The following is a 26,519-nucleotide window of genomic DNA, read 5'->3' as shown; positions in this document are numbered from 1 at the left end:
TTGAACAGCTTGATATGAATGATAACAATAACTAAATATTTTAATAGTAATTATATATTGAATTACTATTTGCAAAAGACTTTTCAAATCCTTAATCTCATTGATCCTGATATTTATGGAAAAGGAGGGATAAGTATTATTTTCTTTTTTCAAATGTGGATACTGAAGCTTAAGTAACTCATACACCAGAAATTTTGACTACTAAAAGCCATGACTTCTTAGACACACCCTACTTATAGTGCCCTATATATATATATATGTGTGTGTGTGTGTATATATAAGTGAAGTAATGTTTTCCTAAGTGAAATAGCAATTACGTTTGAAACGTGCTCTTTTTTTAATTCACTGCTATCTTTCCTATGAGAAAAGGCAAATAATTCTTTGCTCATTCACAAATATGTGAATGTCCACTGTGTCCCAAACTATGTGAAATGATGTAAACATTAAAGATTAATAACTTTGTCACTTCTCATATGTAATCTGAATTATTAATTACAAAATCATTTTATAACTTAACTAGCAGAGGCCTCAACCAAGTATTATGAAATCTGAGGTTGACAATATAGAAGTTATTAGTGTAGCAGGGGGAAAAAGCCAACAAAATTTGAAGCCCCAGAAAGCAAGGTTCAAATGTCAGTGCCTCCACTCACTGTGTTGCTTTGAGCAAATTGGGTAATCTCTCTGAAACTCTATTTTCTTATAAAGTGGATATACAGCTAGTGCATACTTCATAGGATGTTGTGAGGATCATCACAGTAAAGCATTGTATAAATGTTTGCAATTCTTAAAAATTGCCTTTGCAGTTAATTGAAAAATTCTCCTTTAATTAAAAGAAATTGTTCCCTGTCCCTGTAGTTTTGGCTTTTCAGATGTCATTTAAATAATAGCATATAGTGTGTAGCCTTTTGTGTCTGACTTTTTTCATTTAGCATAAAAATCATTATGATTTTTAAGATTTATCCCAATTGTTAAGTATATTTTTAGTTCCTTATCAGTGCTGAGTAGTATTTCACCATATGGATCTACCATAATTTGTTCATCCACTCACCAGTTGATGAATATTTGGTTTGTTTTCAGATTTCAGCTGGGAATAAAGCTTCTAGAAACAGTCACATATACATTTTGTGTGGATATGTACTTTCATTTCTCTTGAGTTAAAACTGTTTTCCAGCATGTTTGTTCCATTTTGTATTCTCACCAGCGAGGCTTTGTATCCTTGGTAGTACTTATATTGTTAGGTTTTGTTTCTTTTTTGTTGTTTTTTTGCCTTTTTGATGGATGTATAGCAGTATTTTGTTTTTTATTTGCATTTTTAAATGTCTCATTGTGTTGAGCATGTTTTCATGTGTTATTTGCAAATCATATTTTCTTTGATGAAAGGTCTGTTCACATCTTTTGCCCATTTTTTAAATTGGATTATTTGTACCTTATTATTGAGATTTAAGAATTCTTTACAAATTCTTTGCAATGATGGGGATGGAGCTCGAATATTATAGTAGGTCAAATAAGTCACTTAGAGAAAGACAAATACCATATTTCACTTGGATGTGGAATTTAAGAAACAAAACAGATGAACATAGGGGAAGAAAAAAAAGAGAGGGAAGCAAACCATAAGAGACTCTTAACTATAGAGAACAAACTGAAGGTTGGTGGAGGGAGGTGGGCAGGGGATGGGCTAAATAGGTGATGGGTATTAAGGAGCACACTTGCGATGAGCACTGGGTGTTATATGTAAGTGATGAATTACTAAATTCTACACCTGAAACCAGTTTTACCATGTATTTTAACTAACTAGAATTTAAATAAAAACTTGAAAAAAATAAGAGTTCTTTAAAGTTCTGAAAACAAGTTTTTTATTATATTTGTGTACTGCAGACATTTTCTTCCAGCTGTGATTGTTCTTTTCACTTTCTTAAAATTGCCTTTAAAAGAACAAAAGTTTTTGGGGGTGCCTGGGTGGTGCAGTTGATTAAGCATCTGACTCTTGATTTCAGCTCAGGTCATGATCTCGGAGTCATGAGATCACGCCCCAGCAATGGGCTTCATGCTGAGGGGGTTTCTGCTTGAGAGTCTTTCCCTCTGCCCCTCCTCCCCCCCCCACTCGTGCTCTCCCTCTCTGTCTCAAATAAATAAATAAATCTTTTAAAAAAATGAAAGAACAAAAGATTTTTGATTTTTTTTTATTTAACTTTGTATTCCCATAACCTAGTGCATATAAGGATTTAAGGACTTGGTAAATGAATGAACAAATAAAAAGTTATATGGATGAAAGGCCTAACTGTAGTAGAGAGTAAAACATAGGAAGTTCTACAACGGTACAGAGAAAGTCAGGAGAGGTTGAGATCACTTCAGACTCAGATATCATGGAAGGCTTGCTTCAGTGAGGCGCTAGAGATTTATTTTGAAAACTGGTTAAGACTTAATCAGATAGGGGCGTCTGGGTGGCTCAGTTGGTTAAGCATCTGCCTTCTACTCAGGTCATGATAGCTGAGTCCTGGGATTGAGCCCCGAGTCGGGCTTCCTGCTCAGCAGGGAGTCTGCTTCTCTCTCTCATAAATAAATAAAATCTTTTTAAAAAAGGATTTGATAAGATAGAATTGGAAGGATAAACCATTCACAGGGGAAATGGTGACATAAACCAAGGTACAGAGAATGGTTGGGATGTGGGCAAAGGTATATAAAGAAGAGAGAGGAGAAACTGTAAGGCTTGTTTTGTGCCAGGTTGTAGAGGCTTGGCTAAGTAGTTCAGACTTTGTCTGTAAGCAGTGGAGATGGCCAGGTTGTAGAGGCTTGGCTAAGTAGTTCAGACTTTGTCTGTAAGCAGTGGAGATGGCCAGGAGCACTCTAATAATTCATTTGGAAGATAAAAATGTGCTTAGGACGATGAATAGTTTAAATTAAGATTCAAGGTAACTGTGTCAAATAAATGATCACCCCTTTAATGTTCTCTTCTTTACTAAGACAGCTGACCCTTATATAACACACTTGTGAAATATGAAAATATGTAGAAATTTTCTGATTTTTATGTCTTCCACCATTAGAAGAGTCCACTCTACCATTTTAATGATGACCAAAACAAACAAACAAACAAACAAACAAAAAGCCAAAAACCTCAAAGAACTCAGTCTCCAAAATGTTGTTTATTGATTTCTTTTACTCCTTGACCTTTTGTACTATGGGCTTGCTCTGAGGAGAGTGAATTATTCTATTTTGATGTATTTTCAGTTCTTTAAAAGTTAAGGGTTTGAAAGTGGAGAGGTTAATTTCAGTGAATAGACTTTACTGAACATGAATCTTCGTTCATGTATTTTAGGTAGGACAGCCAAGAGTATCCTCATAGCACAGATTCTTGAATGTACTGAGGGCTTCATCTTATATTGAGTAATTAGAGAAAAGGTTTTCTGGTATCCCCAGTGCTATATACTGAATGTTTGTGTGTCCCTCCCCTCACACACCCCCCACAAATCTGTATGTTGAAATCATAACCACCAGTGTGATGGTATTTAGAGGTGATGCCTTTGAAAAGGGATTAGGTCATGAGGATGGAGCCGTCAAGAATGGAATTAGCGCCCTTCATTGTTGTTTTTTAAAGTAGTCTCCATGCCCATCATGGAGCCCAATGTGAGGCTTGAACTCACAGCCCTGAGATCAAGACCTTAGCTGAGATCAAGAATCAGATACTTAACCGACTGAGACACCCAGGCGCCCCGGGATTAGTGCCCTTTTAAAAGAGAGGTCAGAGAGCTCTCCAGCACCTTCTGTTATGTGAAGACAAAGCAAAGAGGTAATCTAGGAACCAGGAAGCAAACTTTGACCAGACAGTGAATCTGCCAGCTTGTGTTTGGACTTTTTACCTCTAGAACTGTGAGAAATAAATGTTTGTTGTTAATAAGCAACCCAGTCTATGGTATATTGTTATAGCACCGCAAATGGACTAAGATACCCTAGAGAATTGGAGGGGGCAGTTGGGGGAACTTAAAAGACAGAAGTTTTTAAGTATAAGGACAAAATAATGGACATCAGTGTGGTTTAGGGAGACATTCATGTTGTCCAATAGCCGGGTTTTTTCTACCAGTAAAAATTACCCATACCCCTATGTGTTATGGGACCTGTATTTTGTCTAAGGTGTAAGAGTTTAGTGTTTTGCTCCTGGAGGCTTTTTATAGGCCTGAAACGGCCTTGTCTTTTTAAGGTCCTTCAGGTTTTGCAACCTTTACTGATCTCTGAAAGGGAGGCAATAAAGGATTTTATCTTATTTGTTAAATCACTTCTTCCTCCAGATATCCATGCTCAGCTGCTGTCTAGGATTTGATGTTTCAAGGTTTTCTTTTAGATGGTTTAGAACCATCTAAAAGCCCTTCACAGAAAATAATAATTTGTTGGTTCCAAAAGCCCTTCACAGAAAATAATAATTTGGGGTCATATATTTTACAGAATATAGACCCTAGTGATTTAATCTAAAATGAGAAATGGCAGGGTGCCTGGCTGGCTCTGTGAGTGGGGCATGTGACTCTTGATCTGGGTGTTGTGGGTTTCAGTCCCATGTTGGGTGTAGAGATTACTTAAAGATAAAATCTTTAAGAAATAAAATGAGAGGGACGCCTGGGTGGCTCAGTTGTTAAGCGTCTGCCTTCGGCTCAGGTCATGATCCCAGGGTCCTGGGATCGAGCCCCACATCGGGCTCCCTGCTCAGCAGGAAGCCTGCTTCTCCCTCTCCCATTCCCCCTGCTTGTGTTCCCTATCTCGCTGTCTCTCTCTCTGTGTCAAATAAATAAGTAAAATCTTAAAAAAGAAATGAGAAAGGACAGTTCTTTCTCTCCCTTGGACTTGGAAGAGCTTGAGTCAGTGTACCCTGGAGTCGAAAATAGGATAAACGATTTTTGCTTGTTGGTTTGTTTTAAGAGTTGAGGAGGTTTAATACAGAGCTAGAGTGACAGGCAGGCAAATGGTTAGGTAGTCTGTATAGTCTGTATTACCTTGATACCACACAAGTTTTCCTAAAATGAAAATTGATGAAGTGTGGAAGTTTGCCATAGAATCATTTGGCAGGGGAAAAACCATAATGAAGATGACATTAAAGTAAAGCCATCAAGAGGTCTTCTGTGACAGATTGGGTGGGTGGTGGGGGTCAGGGGGAATGGTGTACTTCACCAAAGACAGTTTGAGAAGAACTAAGAGGTAGAGCATCATGGAACTTGAAAACGGCCACAGGACAAGGACTGAGTATATACATAGTAAAATCTCTTGATGCCTTTACTATTTCCAGTTAGGGGTTATTATGACTACAAAAAATCTGTGAACATTTTTGTACACATCTTTTGATAGTCATGTATCCATTTCACTGAGGTATAAACTTGAAAGTAGATTTGTCAAGTCCTTAGGGTAGACAAGTGTTTAGTTAGAAGAAACTCAATTTTCCAAGGTAGCTGTAGCCTTTTGCACTCCCACCATGTGTGTTTCATTTGTTACCCGTCCTTACAGCTGGCGTTGTCTGTGTTTTTAATTTTACCCTTTTTGATAGTGTGTAGTTACAAAAATTATGACTTTTTAATTTGCTTTTTGGAGTAATGATGTTGATCTTCACTTGCTTATTAACCATTTGGGTTTGTTTGTTTTTTTTTTTTTTTTTTGAAGTGCCATGTAAGATTTTACTCCCATTTTTTAAGTTGGGTTTTTATCATTTTCTTTTTGATTTGTAGTTGTTTATATATGCGGAGTATGAGTCCTTTGTTAGATATATATATATATATTAAAGATATCTTCTGCCAGTCTGTGATTACCTTTTCCTTTCCTTAAAGATGTCTCTTGAATAGGTTGTGATTTTGATGAAGTACAATTTGTTATAATTTTTCTTCTTCTAAGAATGTGTTTTTTGTGTCCTGTTTGAGAGATCTTTATATATCCCATAAAATAGCTTGCACTGTGCTGACCCAAGAGATATTATAAATGTACTGATATCCTCACTGGAAGTTATAAAAAGATCAGAAAGATGGTTATTGAATGTGGAAAGTGCTGTATCATAGGGGAAGAGACTTAATAGGCTATTTAAGCCATAGGTTCCTAGGCACAGTCTATTCTTTTTTATTCTAACATTCCCTCTGCAGTAATACTCTCTTGTAGCTTCATCTCTAGATCTTCTAGTAATCAGTAAACATCAATATTGTTTTTAGAAATTAAAAATTTTAGGCATTTGGGTCAGAGTCCTGGTAGGAAACAGAAGATAGGGGATAGGGACACCTGGGTGACTCTGTCAGTTAAGCATCTGCCTTCGGCTCAGGTCATGATCCCAGGGTTCCGGGATCGTGAGTTGGGCTCCCTGCCCAGCGGGGAGCCTGCTTCTCCCTCTCCACCCCCACCACCCTGCTCATGCTCTCTCTTGCTCTCTCTCGCTCTCTCTCAAATAAATAAAAAAAATTTTAAAAAAAAAAAAAAAAAAGGAAACAGAAGATACATTCCCTGGAAATTTGAAGAAAATTAAGTTCTTATTTAAAGACCAAAGAACAGGGTCAAAGAAATCAACATGGCCCCTGGAGATTAGTAACAGTAGGGAATAATGATGGAATAGTGCCCCTGAATTAGCAAAAAGAAGAAATAATGTTACAAACTTCCAGTGAGAACTAAAGACATGGAAGATGGGCTACTCAAGAGGAGCTGTAGTTGTAGAGGGTTGCAGCCTCAATTAAGGAAGGACCTGGGAAATAAATATCCTGACCTCTTCTGTGTTCTGATTTGCCTCCTGGTACCTCCCACTGGACAAGCCTAATCAGAAAACTATAAATGTAGTTTTCAAGGGTCAGTCTCCTAGGGCACAGTAGCAGGGAAAGAAAGGCCAAAAATTGATCTGGATGGGTGGGGGTGGTGGCAAACAGAATAATCTGCACAGAATAGTTTGTTTCACCTAAAAATATGAATGAAAGGGGCTTTTTTTCTTTTTAACTTAATGGTTTCCCATATAATTTATGGTCTAAAATAGACAAATTTTATTTTGTTTTGTTTTGTTTTGGCCATTGCGGCCAGAGTTTTCTTTATAATATAGAGAAAATATGTACAGGACCAAAAATCATTTCTATTCAAGAAAAAGCAGCTTATATGTAGTTCAGAAGAGTATATGAGATCTAGCATAGCTAAATATCATCTCTGTCATTTATCGTTTAAACATTTCCAAAATAGATCTTTTTCATAAATTACTTGGACTTTTTTTTTTTTTTTTTTGCATTTTGCAATGACTATGAATGTATTTGGAAGGAAAAAAAACTATTTCTCCCCTTTATAACCTACCATGTATTTAAATGTCACATAACAGAACCATTCTATGTAAGTAACATTTCAACTGATGGTAGTGAGAGACTTTAAGCAAAACTTTTTAAAGTGTAGTTATTTATTTTGTTTTTTCCCAGTATGTGGAAAATTTTCAGCATTTCTTTTCACATGGAAAGAGACAAGATAATGTGACGTGATATATCTCAAAAATAGCTTTTGAATATTTTAGTTCATATACATCACACAGTTCCTTTTCTGTACTATATTTATCTCCATCACAGATAATATTCTGGGAATGTTCAATTGATATGTAAGCAGAAATATGACAGAAGCCTGAACTGAAATAGCAACTGAATGAGCTTATCATTTAAATTATATCTTTAAATATCTTTTACCTAGTTTCATGATGGTCCGTAGTGGAAAAAATGGTGACCTTCATCTTAAACAGATTGCATATTATAAACGAACTGGTGAATATCATCCAACTACACTACCAAGTGAAAGAAGTGGCATAAGAAGAGCAGCAAAAAAATTTATCTTCAAAGGTAACACTGGGGTGCCTGGGTGGCGCAGTTGGTTAAGCATCTGACTCTTGATTTTGGCTCAGGTCATGATCTCAGGGTCCTGAGATGAAGCCAGGTGTCGGGCTCTGGGCTGGGTGTGGAGCCTGTTTAAGATCCTCTCTCCCTCTCCCACTAACCTCTCCCCCTCTCCCCACCCCGCTCTCTCTCTCTCTAAAAAAAAAAAAAAAAAAAAGGAAAGAAAAGAAACAAAGGTAAGCTTTATGCCCCAAGTGTAGAGTTAATATAGATGCTTTTCCATGTGTTCTTTGTGGAATACTGAGAATTTTCTGCGGTAACTTGTTGTTGCTTAACAATTACCGGTGTAATTAATGATGCCACTCAGTCAAAAGCAAAATAAAAATCACAGTGAACTAACTGAATGCCAGTAAGCATGAAAAGGGCATTTTAAATCATAGACACAAAATGATACCATGAAAAAAAAAAAAAACACTCACCTAAATTAACCTCTCATGCTCTTTTCCTCAGGTAGTTCCTACTTTAATGGCATTTTCTAGCACTTATGTCACTATCGATGAAGAGCTTATTTGATGCTGATATGAAAATGTTGACGTTAACTTCTTACCATATTTATTTCTGTGGTCTCCCTGCCATCAGATATTTTCAGGATCACATTCATTTTTGGGTACCTAATCTCCCTGAATGGATTAAATATTTGAAAGGCAATAGAAAATTTATGTTGAAAGATTATGGTAATTTTTCCTTCTTTCTCCTCTTCCTTAAAAGGGAAGCGAAGTTTGCGATGAAATAAGCCAGAAGTTAGATCACCAGACAACTAAATGAATGTTGGTGCTATTAATTAATGGGAGTTTTGCCTCTAGGTATAAAATCATGCTTCCTGAAAAGCAGTTCAAGAAACCTTTAAAATAATATATAAATACCTCCTCATATCTCTCTGTGTATACCCCTTCCTATAACTCCTTTATACTTCTTAAGTATACCTATTACCTCTTAGTAAAGTTATGATTCATTCATTCATTTATTTATTTAAACATTTATGCAACAAATGTTTTCCAAGTTCCTACTGTGTGTCAGTCACATTTTAGGCCTAATACTCTGATGAATAAGGTACATAAGGTTCCTGCCCTTAAGTTGCTTACCTTCTAATTGAAGGAAGGAATGTTTCACTCAGCATATGCTTAATTAAACACATTCGTAACTTAGTGCTGTATTTTGGAGTTTGAATAGCTACCTCATCCACACTGGAGAGAGAGTGATTCTTTCCCTACCTCAGTTGCTTTCCAGCTGTGGCTTCTTCTCAGGTGCCCTCCAAAGGAAAACAGAGAACTGTCTTAAGGATTAAGGTTCTCTTACTTTCCTGCTTTACAGATCTCACCTCCTGTTCAAATCTAGAAAAACTTAACAGTGTGGTTGCTTACAAAAATATAAGTTATGGTGAAACACTATTTTGGAAAATTCTGTTCCAGAAGTTGCTTATCTGTACATAATTCATCTGCTAATTCATGCCATTTTTAGGAGATGCCTGCAAGTATTTTTCCAGTTTGAGTACTCCCATAGAAAGATAATTTCATACTCCTGTAGTTATCACATGTTTTGGTGAACAAACTAGCTCCACTGGTATAGATAGCTACAAAATTATAGCAACTAGTGATCCTCCTACATATCAAGTAAGCATAACAGCTGAGGACCTTTCAGGTTGTATGGATGCCTTACAAATAAATATTCTATCTTAGAGGGAAAAAGATTTTTAAAAACCATAATGGTTTGATGATAAGGCTTTGATTAGATTATCTTAAAATTATACTGATCTCTAAAAATTGCAGTCATGTCTTTTTGTTATTATTTATTCCAGAAAAAAAGCTGTTTTATGTTGGAAAAGACAGAAAACAAAATCGTTTGGTAATTGTTTCAGAAGAAGAAAAAAAGAAAGTCTTAAGAGAATGCCATGAAAATGACACTGGAGCTCATCATGGCATATCCAGGACCCTTACTCTAGTGGAATCCAATTATTACTGGACTTCTGTGACCAATGATGTCAAACAGTGGGTATGGCTTATATATTAAGAATATTTTAAATAATACCTTTGTACCAGATATCCAAAATTCATTATTGCTCCAGATTTACTCTGGATATTACCTCTTGTTAAGTACTTTCTGTATGGGTAGTGTTTGTACAAAAACATTTAAAAGGAGTTTTACTTCCCATCAGAATTCTCCTTTGGGGCGCCTGGGTCGCTCAGTCAGTTAAGCACCTGACTCTTGATTTCAGCTCAGGTCATGATCTCAGCCCACTTGGGGCTCCGCACTGGGCATGAAGCCTGCTTAAGATTCTCGCTCTCCCTCTTCCCCTCCCCCCTCCTTCTCTAAAAAAAGAAAAAAAATCAGTTTTTCAGAATTCTCCTTTAAAATCACTAAAGTATAATTTGAACTAAAACATTATTTAAATATTTGAAAAATAGCGTATTTAAATAGGTTATTTATAAACAGATTTTCATCATTGAACTCTTAACGTATCACAGAATTCAAATCGGGCTGAAATTCCTTTGACTAAATGATTACCTCTTTGATGGCAGTCATATAATCTTTTCTTGAGAGGAGAATCTGTTCATAGGTCAGGTCCAGTGTGTGCTCTCTTCTTTTGTGCATATCTCATCTTGATGTAAAAAATGTCAAATATGGCAGAGACCCAAAACCAACTAAAGGCAAAATCAAGTTGTAAAAATGATGAAATTAGTCTGAGTTTTGTAACTTTATAACTTATTTCAACCTTCAGCTTCTTATAGGATATTCATTTAGGAATTCTGGTATTCTTACTGGTAGATCATCTGATCCCTACTCTTTCTAGTGTACTCTATATGACTTGGTATCTATGTGAGAATCCTTTTAATAATTATAATAGTATATCAAAAGATTGTCATTTCAGGTATAAAGAACTAAACCAACATTTAAATAGCGTTTGTAAGTTATCAGTTTGTAGTCTGTGCATGTATTCCAAGACCTCAATATTTGTATTTGCCTTTAGAACCTGCCACACATTCCTTTGATCTTTGTCAAATCTTTATCATTTGAGAATGGATATGATTTTTAGAAATAGAGCTTATTTATGATGAAAGCTAGTAGATAAATTGGACAATAAGACTTTTGATTAAAAGTAACTAATTCAAAGAGAGTTTATAAAATTTTGTTCACAAGTTGGTTTGAAAGTGGTTTCCAAAGTGGAATTCTAGAAATATGTTGAGCATTGGCACCATCCATATGTTAATCAGTTCTCATCCCACTCACATTAAAAGCTCCATGGCAGCATGGGCTTTATTTTTGTTCTGTTTTGCTGGGGCCTTGAGGAATTGCTGGCATCTGTAAGTATTTTTTTAATAAAATTACATTTTAATAAATACTATTGAAATAGAACAGTGAATGAATTTATTAGATTGATAACTGTTGAATCTCAGATCTGTACCTCTGAAACAAATAATACATTATATGTTAAAAAAAAAAAAAAAGAAGATAGCAGGAAGGGAAAAATGAAGGGGGGGAATAGAAGGGGGAGACGAACCATGAGAGACTATGGACTCTGAGAAACAAACTGAGGGTTCTAGAGGGGAGGGGGGTGGGGGGATGGGTTAGCCTGGTGATGGGTATTAAAGAGGGCACGTTCTGCATGGAGCACTGGGTGTTATATGCAAACAATGAATCATGGAACACTACATCAAAAACTAATGATGTAATGTATGGTGATTAACATAACATAATAAAATAAAATTTAAAAAAAAAGGAATGATAACTTTAAAAGAAAAATCTTTTACTTATAGAAATTATTGTGTATTCAGATACTGACTTAAAAATATAACAAATTTGATGTAAGAAATTGGTTTTAAGATTTATTTACATAATATTTGTTGACTGTAAACTAGAATTATTCTATGTGAATAAGACCCCTTAAAGTAGTCAGTGGATTGTAATAGCAAGTCATATTTGCTTGTTTTTCTGAACAGAAGGTTTTATTCTATTCTGAGAATAGTCTAAAAGTTTCTCCTTCGAAACACAAAGTAACTATTAACAATTTTAATAAAAACTTCATATTTATAAGACTGCTTTTATTATGTTGAATATATTAACATCTATATATCTTTTTTCTTATTGTGTGTCTGTTTTATAGGTATATGCTTGTCAGCATTGCCAAGTGGCAAAAAATACAGTTATTCTAGCACCTAAACAGCACCTTCTCAAGGTGGAGAATCCATGGAGTATAGTTACTGTTGATCTGATGGGCCCATTTCATGCAAGCAACAGAAGTCATGTTTATACTATAATCATGACAGATTTGTTCACAAAATGGGTTGTGATTTTGCCTCTCTGTGATGTTTCAGCATCAGAAATTTCTAAAGCTATTATCAATATATTTTTCTTATATGGACCGCCTCACAAAATAATAATGGACCAAAGAGAAGAGTTCATTCATGAGGTAAGACAAAAAATTAGTTAGGTCTAAGAGCATATTTTACTTACCTTCAATGCCTAGCACACCTGTGCATTATAGGGTTCTTAGTAAGTTTATATAAACTGCTACAGGTATAGAAGTTTAATATTGTATAGCACAAAGGTAGCTGGACTGGAAACTAAGAGACCAGGATTTTTGTATTAATTGTGCAACTCAGTAATTGTAAATCTGTCTTCAGGTTTCCTAAAACTAAAATGAGGAAGTTGGACCAAATAATCCTTGTTTACTTCTAGCTTAAAAATTCTGTGATGGGGGGGCCCCTGGCTGGTTCAGTGGGTAGAGCATGTGGCTCTTGATCTCGGGGTTGGAAGTTCAAGCCCCATGTTGGGTGTAGAGATTACTTAAAAATAAAATCATAAAAAAAATTCTATGATTGACATATAGAGGGAGAATTGACTAAATGGAGAAATGTATCATGTTTATGAATGAGAATATTCAATATTGAAAGGTACTGATTTTTTCCCAAATCAAAATTAATTTATGTAATTAATTTCTAATCAGCATTAATAAGGAGGGAGCTTATTTCTTGCCCTCATCTTTTTCCAGATTAAAGTTAACTTGAAAGAATATGCAAGCAAGAATATATATGAAAATTCTAAAAAAGGAATAGTGACTATGACACTTAAGGCATATTTTTAAATTTTCATAATTAAACAGTACTGGTATAAGAAAAAAATCAGACACAGCCAGACATGTTTAATTCTGTTAACAAGGAGTTATAGCAAACACATGTAAAATGTTATCTACCAGGGAAGCTCATTAGAGACACAGTGCCTAGGGTTTTTTTTTTAAGGTTAATCTTTTATTATTATTATTATTTAAGAGAGAGAGAGAGAGGGAGAGTGCAGAGGGAAAGTGAGAGGGAGAAGCATACTCCTCACTGAGCAGATCGCCCAATGTGGGGCTCGATCCCAGGACCCCGAGATTATGACCTGAGCCGAAGGCAGATGCTTAACCGACAGCCACTTAGGCGCCCCTCAGTGCCTAGGATTTTTACTGGGAGCCGGTCACAAAGGCACCCTCTGCCTGGCTTGTACCAGAATCCTAGATTCCTAAAGGAAAAAAGGTGTTCAGCATAAACTACCTTGTTTGTATAGTTTAAGCACTGTGAGCCATCTGTATCAGGGAATGATGGAAACCCTCCCAAAATCCCCAAGTTCCCAGTTCCTGAGTGGTTCAGTTGATTAAGTGTTTGACTCTTGATTTCACTCAGGTCATGATCTCAGGGTCCTGGGTTTGAGCCCCGTGTTGGCTCTGTGCTCAGCACAGAGTCTGCTTGTCCCTCTCCCTCTCTGTTCCTCCCTCTGGCTCCCATGCATTTGTACATATGGCGTGCTCCCCCCCCTGCCAAATAAGTAAATCTGTAAAGAAATAAATAACAAACGTGGAAAAGTGTTCAAATTAAATAGGAATGAATACTGCAAACTAAGACCATTTTAACTTATCTGAAAAAAATAGTAATAATACTTAATATTTTTTCTGGGGAATTGACTGAACATTCCAGATACTACATTATAGGGTGGTGGAATTCCTCTCATCTAGGATTGCTAAGGCACGTAGTCAAGAATAGTTGCCTTGAAGAGACACCCTGACCCATAGCCAAGTTCATAGGAGCAAGCAATAAGGTTGTTACATTAAAGCTGAGACTTGAATGTGTTTTGTAACTATCACATAATCTTGCCTGCTGTGACTGACACAGCAATGGTCAAAATGAGGTGTATGAAACAATCCAGTTTATGGGATAACAATGTTAGAACTTCTGCTTATATTTCTTTTTTATCTAATAAATAAGAAAGAAAGGAAGTTTTGCTAATAATGTGTAGAGATGATTAATAGCATCCCGGATCGACAAGGCAGATGATTGTACATCACACATGATATATGAAGGTATCTTGAGAAAAGAGTAAGAATCCACAACATGAAAGAGGTTTATAGTAGTTCCCTTGCTCATTCTTGGTTTTCAGTAGTAATTGCATTTCTGAATATCATCTAGTTTTGACCAAACTACTCCTCATGGAATAGTCATGTGGCTTAAGTTTCTTACAGTGAGAATAAGATAATACTAATAATGCAGTTACCTATCAACCACAAGAAAGTGATAGAGCTGACACTTCTACTTAACTCCTGGTACTAGTTCTTTTATAGAAACTTTAATGAGATGAAAACAAATATGAACTAATTAGATCTGATAGGAAATTGGTCACCAAAATTCAAAATATCAAGAAACTGATTTGAAATACTGATTTGCTTCCACCATATCTAATGAAAAGCCTCACCCTAAGTACATAAAGTGCTTAGAGATAAAAATAATGACAGTATGAAGCTATTATGAATCACCAGTTTTTCCAGTTATGTTTAAAGTCATGTGATAATCCAGGACTTTGGAAATTTTACCAAAGGTAACAGTAAATGTTTATAAGCCTCTTTTGTGAAGTTCAATAGCAAAAAACCTAAAAATCACAGATGATTGAGAAAATTTGTTCTTTTTGCTGTGATGTAAATGGCTTAAATATTAGCATAATGGTGACAAAATGATGTTTTCTTTTGTCAGCAAAAACGTACCAAACACTGCTGAAGTGTTGAAATAAGATTAGAATATTACAATGTGGATGCATACAGTTTGTGTATTACAAACACAGTTGGATGAAAATATAGATGTTTCACTAAAGTGCACAGACTTTTTGTAAAACTCTAAAGGAAAGAAAATAAATGTTTCCAAAGGAAAATCTGCTTCTTTGATTTTAAAAATAGGTCTTATGGAAAACCAAAATTGTAACAACTAATAGAATGTCTGGTTTGATGGGAGAAAAAAAGGCTCTGGGGTTAGGATATCAGGCTGGCATCCCACAAATGAATTCATTGAATCATTCTTAGGCAACAACCTCTTGAAACAAAGAAGTTGTTTGACCCTTTTCCAGAGCTCAGTCATTTAAAAGCATTGATCAAGACCTCAGATTGAGGCTGACTCAAATGATACCAATTCTCTGAGATTTTTTCTCTCTTTTTTTTTTTTTTAAGATTTTATTTTTAAGTAATCTCTATACCCAATGTGGGGCTTGATCTTACAACCTGAAGATCAAGAGTCACATGCTCTACCCACTGAGCCAGCCAGGTGCCCCTCTAATATTTCTTTTTTTCCCTTTTTTTTTTTTTTTAAAGATATCTCTTTAACTACTTTTGAGTTAAAAGATTAAAAGAAGGGGTGCCTCGGTGGCGCAGTTAAGCATCCCACTCTTGGTATCAGCTCAGGTCCTGATCTCATGGTCATGGGACACATCAGGCTCTGCGCTCAGCACTGAGTCTGCTTGGGATTCTCTCCCTCTTCCTCTGCTCCCTTCCCCTCCCCAACTCGTGCTCTCTCTCTCAAATAAATAAATAAATCTTTTTTTTTTTTTTTTTAAGTTTCAAAGGTGGCAGCCTAAATTAGTACATATATCAGCTAGGAACTGTATTAGCTGCAAGTAAGAGAACTCCTCTCGTGCCCAATATATAAACTCCAAAAGGTAAAAGAAGGCCAGGCTGTCCAAGGTTGGAAGAGTAACCTGAATGTCTTTGGGAACCCATGCTTCTAGTTTTCTCTTCCACCATCTTTGAGATGTGACTCTCAGTCTTAGGTTCACAATTTGGCTGCCAGAGCCCATGCCACAAAAATCTGTATTTCAGACAGAAAGAATGAGGAGGACAATAGGTAAAATACCTAGTAGCAGCTGAGTCTACCCAACAACTTTTAAAAGCCCAGTAACTTCCACTTACATCTTTTTGACCACAACTATATCACATGACTACTCCTTTCTTACAAGGAAGCTTGGGAAATGTGGTTTTGGTTTTGGTAGGTTTTTTATTAGCTTTACCTTTTTAGTTACTGTGATACTACTTGTCTTCTTACACTTAGGCAATAAGAATACAATCTTTTAAAAGACAAGTTTATTAACCAAAAGTTTACCCAGTTAAAAATAATAATAAAAAATAATCTGAGGCATAAGGTGGGAAAAATAAGTTATTTTACATTTTACAGGCTTACTGTTTGAAGTTTTCTAAACTCATTTTGACTTTTTTTAGGCCCTGCAGATAATAAATATAACCACAACAATAATAATAACATTATAAGTTATAAAGTGCTTAATACTTGCCAATAACTGTTTTAGGTACTTTACAAACATCTACTCATAAAATTCTCAAAAGGGTTCTGGGTAGGATCTTCCTCATTTTACAGATAGGAAACTGAGTACACAGAAGTTTAGTTACCTGCCAAAGTCATGTAACTATTAACTGGTTTATGTGACCTAGTGTTTATTTGAGAAATTGTCTGCTGAATTAAAATGTTATATGAACTCAGAGTTAGTGTTAAATTCTGTTCTTCCATTTCCTTGCTGTATATGTATGTTTGGCAAGGCACTTAACCTCCCAAAGCTTCTTATCTTTAAAATGGGGTTAATGAGAATTCATGATTGTTGTAAGGTATAACGACAGTAATGTAAAACATCTAGTGTATTGACCAGTAGATAGTAAGGACTCAATAAATGGTAATTGCAAAATATGGTATGTATGTTTTTATATAGAATGGGTATGGTTCAATGAAAAAGGCAAGATTCAGATTCTTTTGAAACCTTTCAGTCAAGCTCAAGTCCTGATCTCATTTAAAATATGAATTTTAAAGTCAACTTTTATATATTTTTCAGATCAATGTTGAACTGTGTGGATTGTTTGGCACAAAGCAAATTGTAATTTCTCATACCTCCCAAACTGTTAATCCAACTGAAAGTACACCTAGCACAATCAAAGCATTTCTTTCTAAACACTGTGCTGACCACCCAAACAACTGGGATGATCACCTGTCAGCCATTTCATTTGCCTTCAATGTAACTCACTTGGTATGTGTCTTTTTATAATTCTGTACTTTTGAGTTATGACTGTTTCTTGGCTACATAAATAATTTATTACAAATCATTTTCCATTTGCCTTAAAATAGGAACCTCCTAAAAATACACCATATTTTCAAATGTTTAATCGCAATCCTTATATGCCTGAGACTTCAGATGTTCTTCATGAGGTGGATGGTGATGATACAAGTATGTTTGCCAAAATTTTAGGTGCAATTAAAGAAGCTGATAAAATAATGGAGAATAAGACAACTTCAGCAGGACAGGTGATTCTGTTTAATAGAAAACTATAATCTAAAAATCCATGAAGTAATTTTAAAATTTTCAGCATGCACACATACATACAGATGCACACACACATGTGGTATACATATGATATACTAAAGCCAAATTTTTTTCTGTTAAATTCTGCTTTTGTTTTGATTACGCAGTGTGCTTATTAGCTCTAAAATTCTGAGAGACAGTAATGGGAAAACTTTGTTCTTTGCAATCAAGTAGAGCTGAATTCATATTCCTGATTTTGTTGCTTTCCAGTTGTTTGATTTGGGCCAATTACTTAACCTTTCTCCGTTTAACTTCTTTGTAAAGTTGGGGTAATGATACTAGTTTTGAAATATTACTTTCAGGATTAAATGGGATTCATTTTTGCTTTGTATTAGTATCTCAATAAGTAACCATCTTGTTATTATCTGCATTTACCTTCAGGAAACTACAGCTCTTTCATCCCTTTGTTCTCTCTTTTATTATGCTCTTGAAGATGGAGAACAACAATCCTGATGAACTGAATAAAAGCAAAATCATTGTTAAAAAGAAACCAAAGCAATTAAATCCATTTCGTTTAAAAGTGGGTCATGAAGTTTTAAGACAAAGGAAAAATTGGTGGAAGGACGGTCGTTTCCAGTCTGAATGGGTTGGACCTTGTGTCATAGACTATATTACAGAAAGTGGATGTGCTGTTCTGAGAGACAACACTGGGACTCGACTTAAAAGACCTATCAAAATGTCCCACCTGAAGCCCTATGTAAGAGAGTCCAGTGAACAAGGTAAGCATCTGTCATTTCTTTACATTTTTACTTTCCGTGAATGAGGAGGGAAGTTAAAAATAATATAAGAATCCACCCGCAACCCAGCCAAAACCCCTTCTCTTAGTTAGGTTTTCTTTTCCCTTCTCATTTTTATAAAATGTGGTATATAATTTTAGATCTCAGGTATTCTGTTTTATTAGAATGACTCTTCTGCAACTGTCAGGCTTGTAAGAGATCCTATTCTGATTTCTAGGGTACTTTTCACACATTTACCCCACAGTTCATGTAGGAGATACTAGACCTGTTTGACAGAAGGAAGAATTACATCTTCTCGATTTTCACTTTCACAATATTTTGTCACTTTGTGTCTCGGTTTAACTTGAGAAAATACCAACTAAGATAAATGATACCAAAACCAAACATACTATCCAGAATTCTGTTGTGAGATAAATATACTAGGGAACTTTAAAAAAAATGATTAATTTTTGGTGTTATGCCATAGTCAGGTCATGATAGATGCAGGGGAGGGTGTGGGGTGTGGTGTAACCAGAATGCTGTAAGGTGCTATAAGAGGAGGCGATAGCCTGAACAAGATTATACTTGCCCCCACATGTGGTTTTGAACAGTCAGAAGGATATCCTGATTTCTTTAACCCTTTCTTGCAGAGATTAAGAGATAAATGACATTTTGCTATGGCTCTCAGATTAAATTCCACTTAATGGAGACTGTTTTATTCTGTCCTATTGTAACTGATCCCTAGAGTTTCTCTGGGGTGGATAACTGAGAGGGAGTGAATTGGTACCTCAGCCAGTTAATTTTACTTTTCCTATAAAGAAAAATAAAGCATCAATAATATTTGAATATGAGTAACAATTAGTGGAAGATGAATTTAGTACATTTTTAAACAACTGAGTTATTTAACAGGCATAAGTGAATATTACAAGAGCAACAGTAACAACATTTACACTTACCTTATTTTTTTAGGATAAAAAGGCCCTTGGGGGCTGCAGTAAATAGCTCAACATTGCTTCTGATCTGGATCAAAACTCTCAAGTTAAAAACTCTTCCTACCTTTCCTTCTGCTTGTGACAGCCTGATTGCTCTATTAGTAAACTTACCTTGGACTGTTCTAATTCTGAAAGCTCGCAGTACCTTCATTCTCTTTGTTGGAAGATCGGCACTTTCATTCCTTGTACTTCTTCTCAGTACTGAGCTACCCTTTATGATTTCTGTCTTATGTAAGTTAAGTAGAAGAGAAAAAGATTATACAGGTACATGTTGTCCTTTCTTTAGCAAGATTTTCTCCCTAACCTCAGCATTCAGGACTCACTGCCTTCTAATGTGTTAGCCTTCCTTAATTAATACAAAATTTACATTTAGAATGTTGCTGTATCAGAATTTACTTCAACATTTTACAGTTTGCTCTTGCCAAAGACTTTCTCAGAAAGGAGGCCAAACATTTTGCTACTCCTGCATATTTCAGAATCCAATTGAGTAGAACAGTTTCTAAACAGAGGAAGTCTAATTTTTCCCTCATGCTTGAATTCTCTGCACATATTTCTTCCAGTAATATAAAGGAAATTATAATATTAGTACCAGTACATGTAAGAAACTGAGGTAGATGGGTAAAATTGTTTTTTCTTGTTAACCAAAGGAAGTGTGACCTGGCCATCCTGGAATCTTGTTCTTGATTACTATTTGTTCCTTATTTTGTGTTTCTTTTCTTTGGAGAAATTCAAAATAAATGTGATTTCTGCCATCTTTTTCTTCAGTATCACATATTATCCTGCAAATCTTTGCCTCAGAAGCTGATTTTAAAGAGTCCTTGAACAAAGTGTAAAGCAAACTAAATGCCTTTGAATGTCTTAAATCCTGTTCTTTCATTTGACATAAATTTGGAAGAGGTATAGCCAAAAGAACTATGAATTTGTCTGTCTGTACTTGTTATTGCTACTCTTACCAGCTGTGAGATCTCGTAGCTGTTTTAAAGACTCACTGTCCAAAGCAGATAAGCTTCTGTTGCCAACCACTTATCCACTCTTATCTAGAACATAACCTAGAGGGAGCACATTCAGTACTAGGTCTACAATATTTCTCTCTGCTATTTTAAGCAGGCCTATGTCATTTTGTGTCGTTCAATGCCAGGTACTTTTTCAAGACTAATTATTTTAGTAAGTTTTAGGACATACCATTATATCTCTTTGTAATCATAATGTTCCCCTCTGAAAAGAAAAATATTACTGACTCATTATTCTATCCAATATAGATTTTGAGTAGTTTTATTGTTTTATTTTGGATAGGAGTTGTGATAGATTTCTGTCTGCTGATTGCCCTTCACAGTTTCTGAGATGGTTTTCATTATTTTATAAGTTTTCTATTGATACCATAACAAATTATCATAAATTTAATGGTTTAAAACAGGTCTTACAGTTCTATAGCTTAGAATTCCAACATAGATAGGTCTTACTGAGCTAAAATCAGGCATTGGTAGGGCTGTGTTCCTTTCTGGAGGCCCTAAAAAAGAACCTGTTTCCTTGCCTTTCCAACTTTTAGGGGCTGCCCACACTGCTTGGCTTGTGGTCTCCTGCCTCTGTCTTCAAAGCCAGCAATGACAGGTAGAGTCCTCCTCACATCACAAGTCACTGCAGCCTTCTCTTCTTCCCCCTTCTACAGTTAAGGACCCTTGTTGTTGGGCCCACCTGGATAATGCAGGATAATCTCCCTATTTTAGGGTCAGCTGGTTATCAGCCTTATTCCATCACTTCTCTAATTCTCCTTTGTCATGTAAGGTAATGCATTTCCAGGGAGTTGTAGTACATGGACATCTTTAGGGGCCCATTATTCTCCCTACCACAGTTATGGTCTACATTCATGAAACAAAACAAATCTTAGTTCCTTATTATTAAGCCCATGATTTTTACTTTATTAACAAAGAGCCTCCCTTTGGACTCTTAGTTGTATCATCTTTAAACTGAGAGTCATTCAGTTCTCTGTTGTTAGTGTTGGTTATCTATCATAGTGACAATTACGTACTATCAGATTACAGTTATTTGTTGCTTTATCATAAGAAAGGGCGGGTATTACTAGTGTGGCAGTATATTCTAATAGTTCTAGGATATCAGGCTATATATAGAATTAGTCTGGTCACCTCTTTTCAGAATAAGAAAATTTAGTATTCAAAAACCGTGTACTTTTCTTTATGTTTGATGAAATAAACTAATCCGAATCACTCTGACTTTTCTGAGACTTTAATTTTAACTTATTTTTTGCCTTAGAGAAATTAAAAAATTTATTTCTTAATTTCATTTTTTTACTCCTTAAAACTACATAAGGAAAAGTAAGTCAAAACGGCTGATAACACCTTACCTTCGTTTGTAAAAACCTAAAGACTTAATTATTCAGTCTGGTCAAAACTGAAATAATGCTTTCATCAAACAAATGTCATAATGATAATTAAATTAATAGAATGAAAAAATAAGCTTATTATGTAATATGACTGAATAGAAAAATGCTTTAATATGGTATGTTTACCTCTCTCTCTCTCGGGGGCAGTATTTATCTTGTTCTTTTTCATATCCCTAATTCAGGATTATCCTACATCAGTACTGACCAATAAGATATATATATAAAATACAAAAATTATGTAGTAATATAATTTTAAGTTTTCTAGTAGCCATGTTAAATTACAAAGAAATATGTGAAAATAATTTTAATAATATATTTGATATAACCTAGTGTATCTGATTATTATTTAATCGTATGTGTAGGGTCTCAAAAGTCTCTTTTCTGATAATTTTTGGTAATTTGTTTTGATGTTAAAGAGCATTTCTGTTGGCTCCAGTAGATTTAGACCATAGCAGGAGTTGAAACACATGAATGAGAATTTGGGGGCTTTTTTCCTACACAAACAAGGCTTGAAATCTCCAGAGTAATTTTCCATTTCATATAAAGTGATTTGTGTGGAATTTGCCAGGTATAGTTCTTGTTCTCTACAGTTTTATTACAATAGGTACCTTTTTTTTTTAAATAGGTACATTAAAATTTATCACTCATTTAAAAGAGAAAGTATGTGTATTATATAAAGACATATACATATGTATAGATATATGACACATAGAAGCTCTCCTCTTAAAAACAAGTGAGGTTGATAAAGTCCATTTGTTTCAAAGTCTAGTGTAACTAAGAGGTGCTTAAGCTCAAGGTCTGTGAATGCATTTCCAGGACATCAAAGTGGCAACTTCTAAGAGCTTTATGTCTATGCATATTTCCCTATTGATACATATTTACTGGACATACTTTTCTAAAAGAGACTTGCTTTATCTGTATGGAAAATAATTTTTGAGACTGGAAACTTCCTTCATCAAAGATTTTTGTAAGGATCTTTGGAAATACCTTAAATCTATGGTATCTGCTGTCACCGATACTTTGCAGCATTGTGCAAGCCTTGAAATATGGAATTCCCATGGCTTATTTGAAAAATTTCATTAGCAATACTTTTATCGTACCTAACCTTTTTTTATTTTTTTAAAGATTTTATTTATTTATTTGAGAGTGAGAATGAGAGAGCATGAGAGGGGGAGGGTCAGAGGGAGAAGCAGACTCCCCGCCGAGCAGGGAGCCCGATGCGGGACTCGATCTGGGACTCCAGGATCATGAACTGAGCCAAAGGCAGTCGCTTAACCAACTGAGCCACCCAGGCGCCCCCATACCTAACCTTTTAAAGTTCTCTTACATATTAGTGTCTAGCTTTCTCCAGTATTACAAACCTAAGAGTGAACTTTGATGTTGAACCTCCTGCAACACATTCTAAAAGTGTTTCAAATGCATTGGTCATGTTTTTGCTCCTTCTTGCTGCTCTTGGGCAATAACACTTCTCATGAGTTGTATGATTTGGTTTTTATCTTTCAGAATTGTTCTCTTGTGCAGTAATTCATCCATGCTAACATATAAAAATCAATTATCCATACTTTTGTTTTCATCATAAATATGTATATCTTACCATCTTTTTCAATCTAATTACTACTTTTGCATGAATAAGAATTGGTGGGGTAAAACTTGGAAAAACCTCTCACAACTAAAATACCAAGTATACTTTGCCTAATGAAGAACAAAATGTACAAAACTAAATGTCCATACAAACTCAAGTCCACTTAGGCCATCTGTGGGTAGAGAACAGCATGGCTTTGATCTTTTTAAGTTTTTAAATCAAAAGTTCTTAAGTGTGTAAACTTACGGGATTGGAATAGGTTCAGTGAGCTTTTCACATATTAGTACGAGAATGGGTTGAATAGGATCGTGTTCCAGGGTTTATTAGGAAATTTATCTGCTCTGAGAAACTTCCCTTGATTTCTGATCTAATGGGCAATTAATCTTCCTTTTGCTATTTCTTGAACTTAAAATTTGAGGGCTCTTTAAGCTATTAAAATCTTAAAGAGAATCATTAATGTTTTGGGAGAAAATCCAGAAAGAGAAGGCAGGGGTCCAGGAAGTTAATCATCTATGGTGGAAGAGTTCCTTGTTGTAATGAATTAAAATACCACGTAGGGAGGAATCCTTTTATATACATTAACCTTTTTTTATAAAGATGCTACTGCTTTGCCATCTGTTTAACATTCATATTAAGCATTTTTTTCCTGATAGTGATGATAAATTTGCTCAAAATAGAATTAAAGGAAAAAAAAATAGAATTAAAGGGAAATTCCTTGTCAGTATTTCAGTATGAATTTAGCTCCACCTTAGAAATTCATGAGCATTTTGGTATTAAATTAGACTAAAATAGGCTAAGCATTTTAAACTGCCTACTTACATATAAGCCTGATGCTAGTAACTTCATCTTCATTTTAGTTTATAATTTCATATTATAAACAACTCAATATTATTGCCCTAATTATCAACAACTTGACATTATCCTAATATGGATTCTATGAAGATTAAAGTTACAATAAGGATTTAATTTGTTAAATATCTTTCAATATCCCATTAATTGACTCAGAAGTGCCTTGCAAAAGTATGTTAAGCCTGTCATCATCAAAAATAGAGTTTTATAACTTTGCTTTTAATCTTTACCATAATCTTCAGCTGCTTCTACTCCCTCACATACCTGCCAAAGACAGATCAAGGGAACAGGAAAAGTCGGTTCTTTTATTTATTTATTTTTAAACATTTTATTTATTTGACAGAGAGACAGTGAGAGAGGGAATACCAGCGGGGGGAGTGGGAGAGGGAGAAGTAGGCCTCCCACTGAGGTGGAGCAGGGAGCCTGATGTGGGGCTCGATCCCAGGACCCTGAGATCATGACCTGAGCCGAAGGCAGCCGCTTAACCAGCTGAGCCACCCAGGCGCCCCAGAGTTGGCTCTTTTAAAATCTTTGGTCTTTCCTGAATTCTATATATATGAACTGTCAAATGTATGTATCATTTTATTCATTCTTTGACATGTATATTTATTTAGGAGATAGGAGAACCCACCAGAAGTTAATCTTAGAGTTAGTTTTTATTACTTGGGATTTTGTCCTCATTTAACATTGTTTAATTTTAAAATGATGTTTAATTGTAATTCTAAAAGGTGAACTTACGATGTTTCTTCTTTCAGACAGTCTTTATCTCTTACAAGGTTCAGTAGTGGCAGATCATGACTACATTGGATTGCCTGAAATTCCAGTTGGAGCATACCAAGCAAATATTCTGGTAGAAGATGCAACTATTGGCGTAGTCGATAATGAATTACTAACATCAAGCAAAGATCGTGAACTATTAGAATTTAGAAATGCCAAAATCTCTCCATTGATAGAAGATCATAGTACTCTTGAAAAGCAGACTTTCAGTCTGTTGGACTCTTCAAACCAAGTCCTTGAGTACTTAAGTTAGTAAATACCAAAATGCATGTGAAGTGCTTGTTTATCTTTTCTTTTTGAATCTTTATCTTTTCCATTTAAAAAAAGTTGTATAGAAGTGTCTTAACACGCTCTGAATGACTAAATCCTGAAGGTTTATTTTATAACTATTAATTTATCTAAACTTGTGTCATGTTTGAACGTCAGTACATATATGGAAAGGCAAAGGAAGCATATAATATATGGAATTCACTTTTTCTTATGAAAATAGACTAGGCAAAGCATGATTGCTTCTTAGGAAGGAAACTAAATTCCAGCTCAAGAGTATCAGATCTTTCTCTGGTATTGGTACCATGTTTTCCGTTTAATTGGAGGGGGGAGTATTTCTCCCCTTTAAAAAATAAGTTTGAACTGCCTAGAATGGGATTAATAAATATTTATTCAACTATAACAATGAATTAAGTGAAACTTGTTTGTGTCATTGGAACTTTTAAAAATACTATTGTAGGAAAGAATTTAGGGTTGTTTAATGGGCTCTTATAGGACATTGATAATTTCACCTTCTAGGCTCAGAATTCGTATTTGAATCTGTATAGTGGTTTGAAAACATTTGTGCATTTCCATAACATGTATTAAAGTCAAAAGCACCCATTAATAAAATTTTTTTTCTGTAGTCTTGAGTAAATGCTAATGATAAAATAAGTACTATCAGATTTTAAACTATAAGCTCTATGATATTTATAACTTTATTCAACAAATATTTGTTATAAAGCACTTTGATACCGTGGGAAAGTTAAAGGATGAGTTAGATGTGTGTCTTATCTTCATAAGGGACTTACAGTCTGGTAAGGATTATAGACCATATAAGCCATGTATAACACAAGTTACAAATTACATGCAAAATGCCATTAGAGAAGTACAAATAATACACCTAGGGAGTCAAAAAAAAAAGAAGTTACTTCTAAATAGAAAACTTAGATTTATGCTTAAAAGGATCATTTGAGTTTGACCTTGAAGAATACACAGGATGTGATGAGAGGGTACAAAAGAATTAGAGGAAGAAAAATGAACAGAGACAGAAAAATACTGTAGTGATTCACAGAAAGCTTTTTGTTGTCTGCAGTGCCTCAGGTGTAAGGTGAAGTAGTAAGCTATGGGAAAATAAAGCTGAAAAGGGAAGTAGGAAACCTTGTGGAGGGCTTTGAATACTGTTATGGATTGAATTGTGTACCTCCAGATTCCTGTGTTGAAGTCCTAAACTCTAGTACTTCAGAATGTAACTTCATTTGGAAATAAGGTTATTACAGATGTAAACATTAGTTAAGATGAGGTCATATTGGAGTTGAATGGGGTCCTAATCTAATATGACTGATGTCCTTATAAAAGGAAGAAATTTGGACATAGACTCAAGGACAGTACCATGTGAAGGGGAAGGCAGGGATTGGGGTTATTCTTCTACAAGCCAAGGAATGCCAACGATTA

General features: G+C 35.1%; 1 protein-coding gene across 1 annotated transcript in view; it reads left to right on the top strand.

The window, feature by feature from the left end:
• GIN1 (gypsy retrotransposon integrase 1) overlaps window positions 1-26,275 on the top strand; it is a 28,023-nt gene extending 1,748 nt beyond the window's left edge. The window contains exons 2-8 of the mRNA XM_021699124.2: window positions 7,660-7,805; window positions 9,655-9,848; window positions 11,959-12,264; window positions 16,980-17,171; window positions 17,270-17,446; window positions 17,938-18,223; window positions 24,797-26,275. Coding sequence (XP_021554799.1) covers window positions 7,664-7,805; window positions 9,655-9,848; window positions 11,959-12,264; window positions 16,980-17,171; window positions 17,270-17,446; window positions 17,938-18,223; window positions 24,797-25,071 — 1,572 coding nt within the window. The 5' untranslated portion in view covers window positions 7,660-7,663 and the 3' untranslated portion in view covers window positions 25,072-26,275. The remainder of the gene's footprint in view (window positions 1-7,659; window positions 7,806-9,654; window positions 9,849-11,958; window positions 12,265-16,979; window positions 17,172-17,269; window positions 17,447-17,937; window positions 18,224-24,796) is intronic.
• Window positions 26,276-26,519: the final 244 nt, after the last annotated feature.

Source organism: Neomonachus schauinslandi, chromosome 7, assembly GCF_002201575.2.
Source record: "Neomonachus schauinslandi chromosome 7, ASM220157v2, whole genome shotgun sequence".
NCBI lineage: Eukaryota > Metazoa > Chordata > Mammalia > Carnivora > Phocidae > Neomonachus > Neomonachus schauinslandi.
This window is presented reverse-complemented; position numbering and strand designations above follow the sequence as displayed.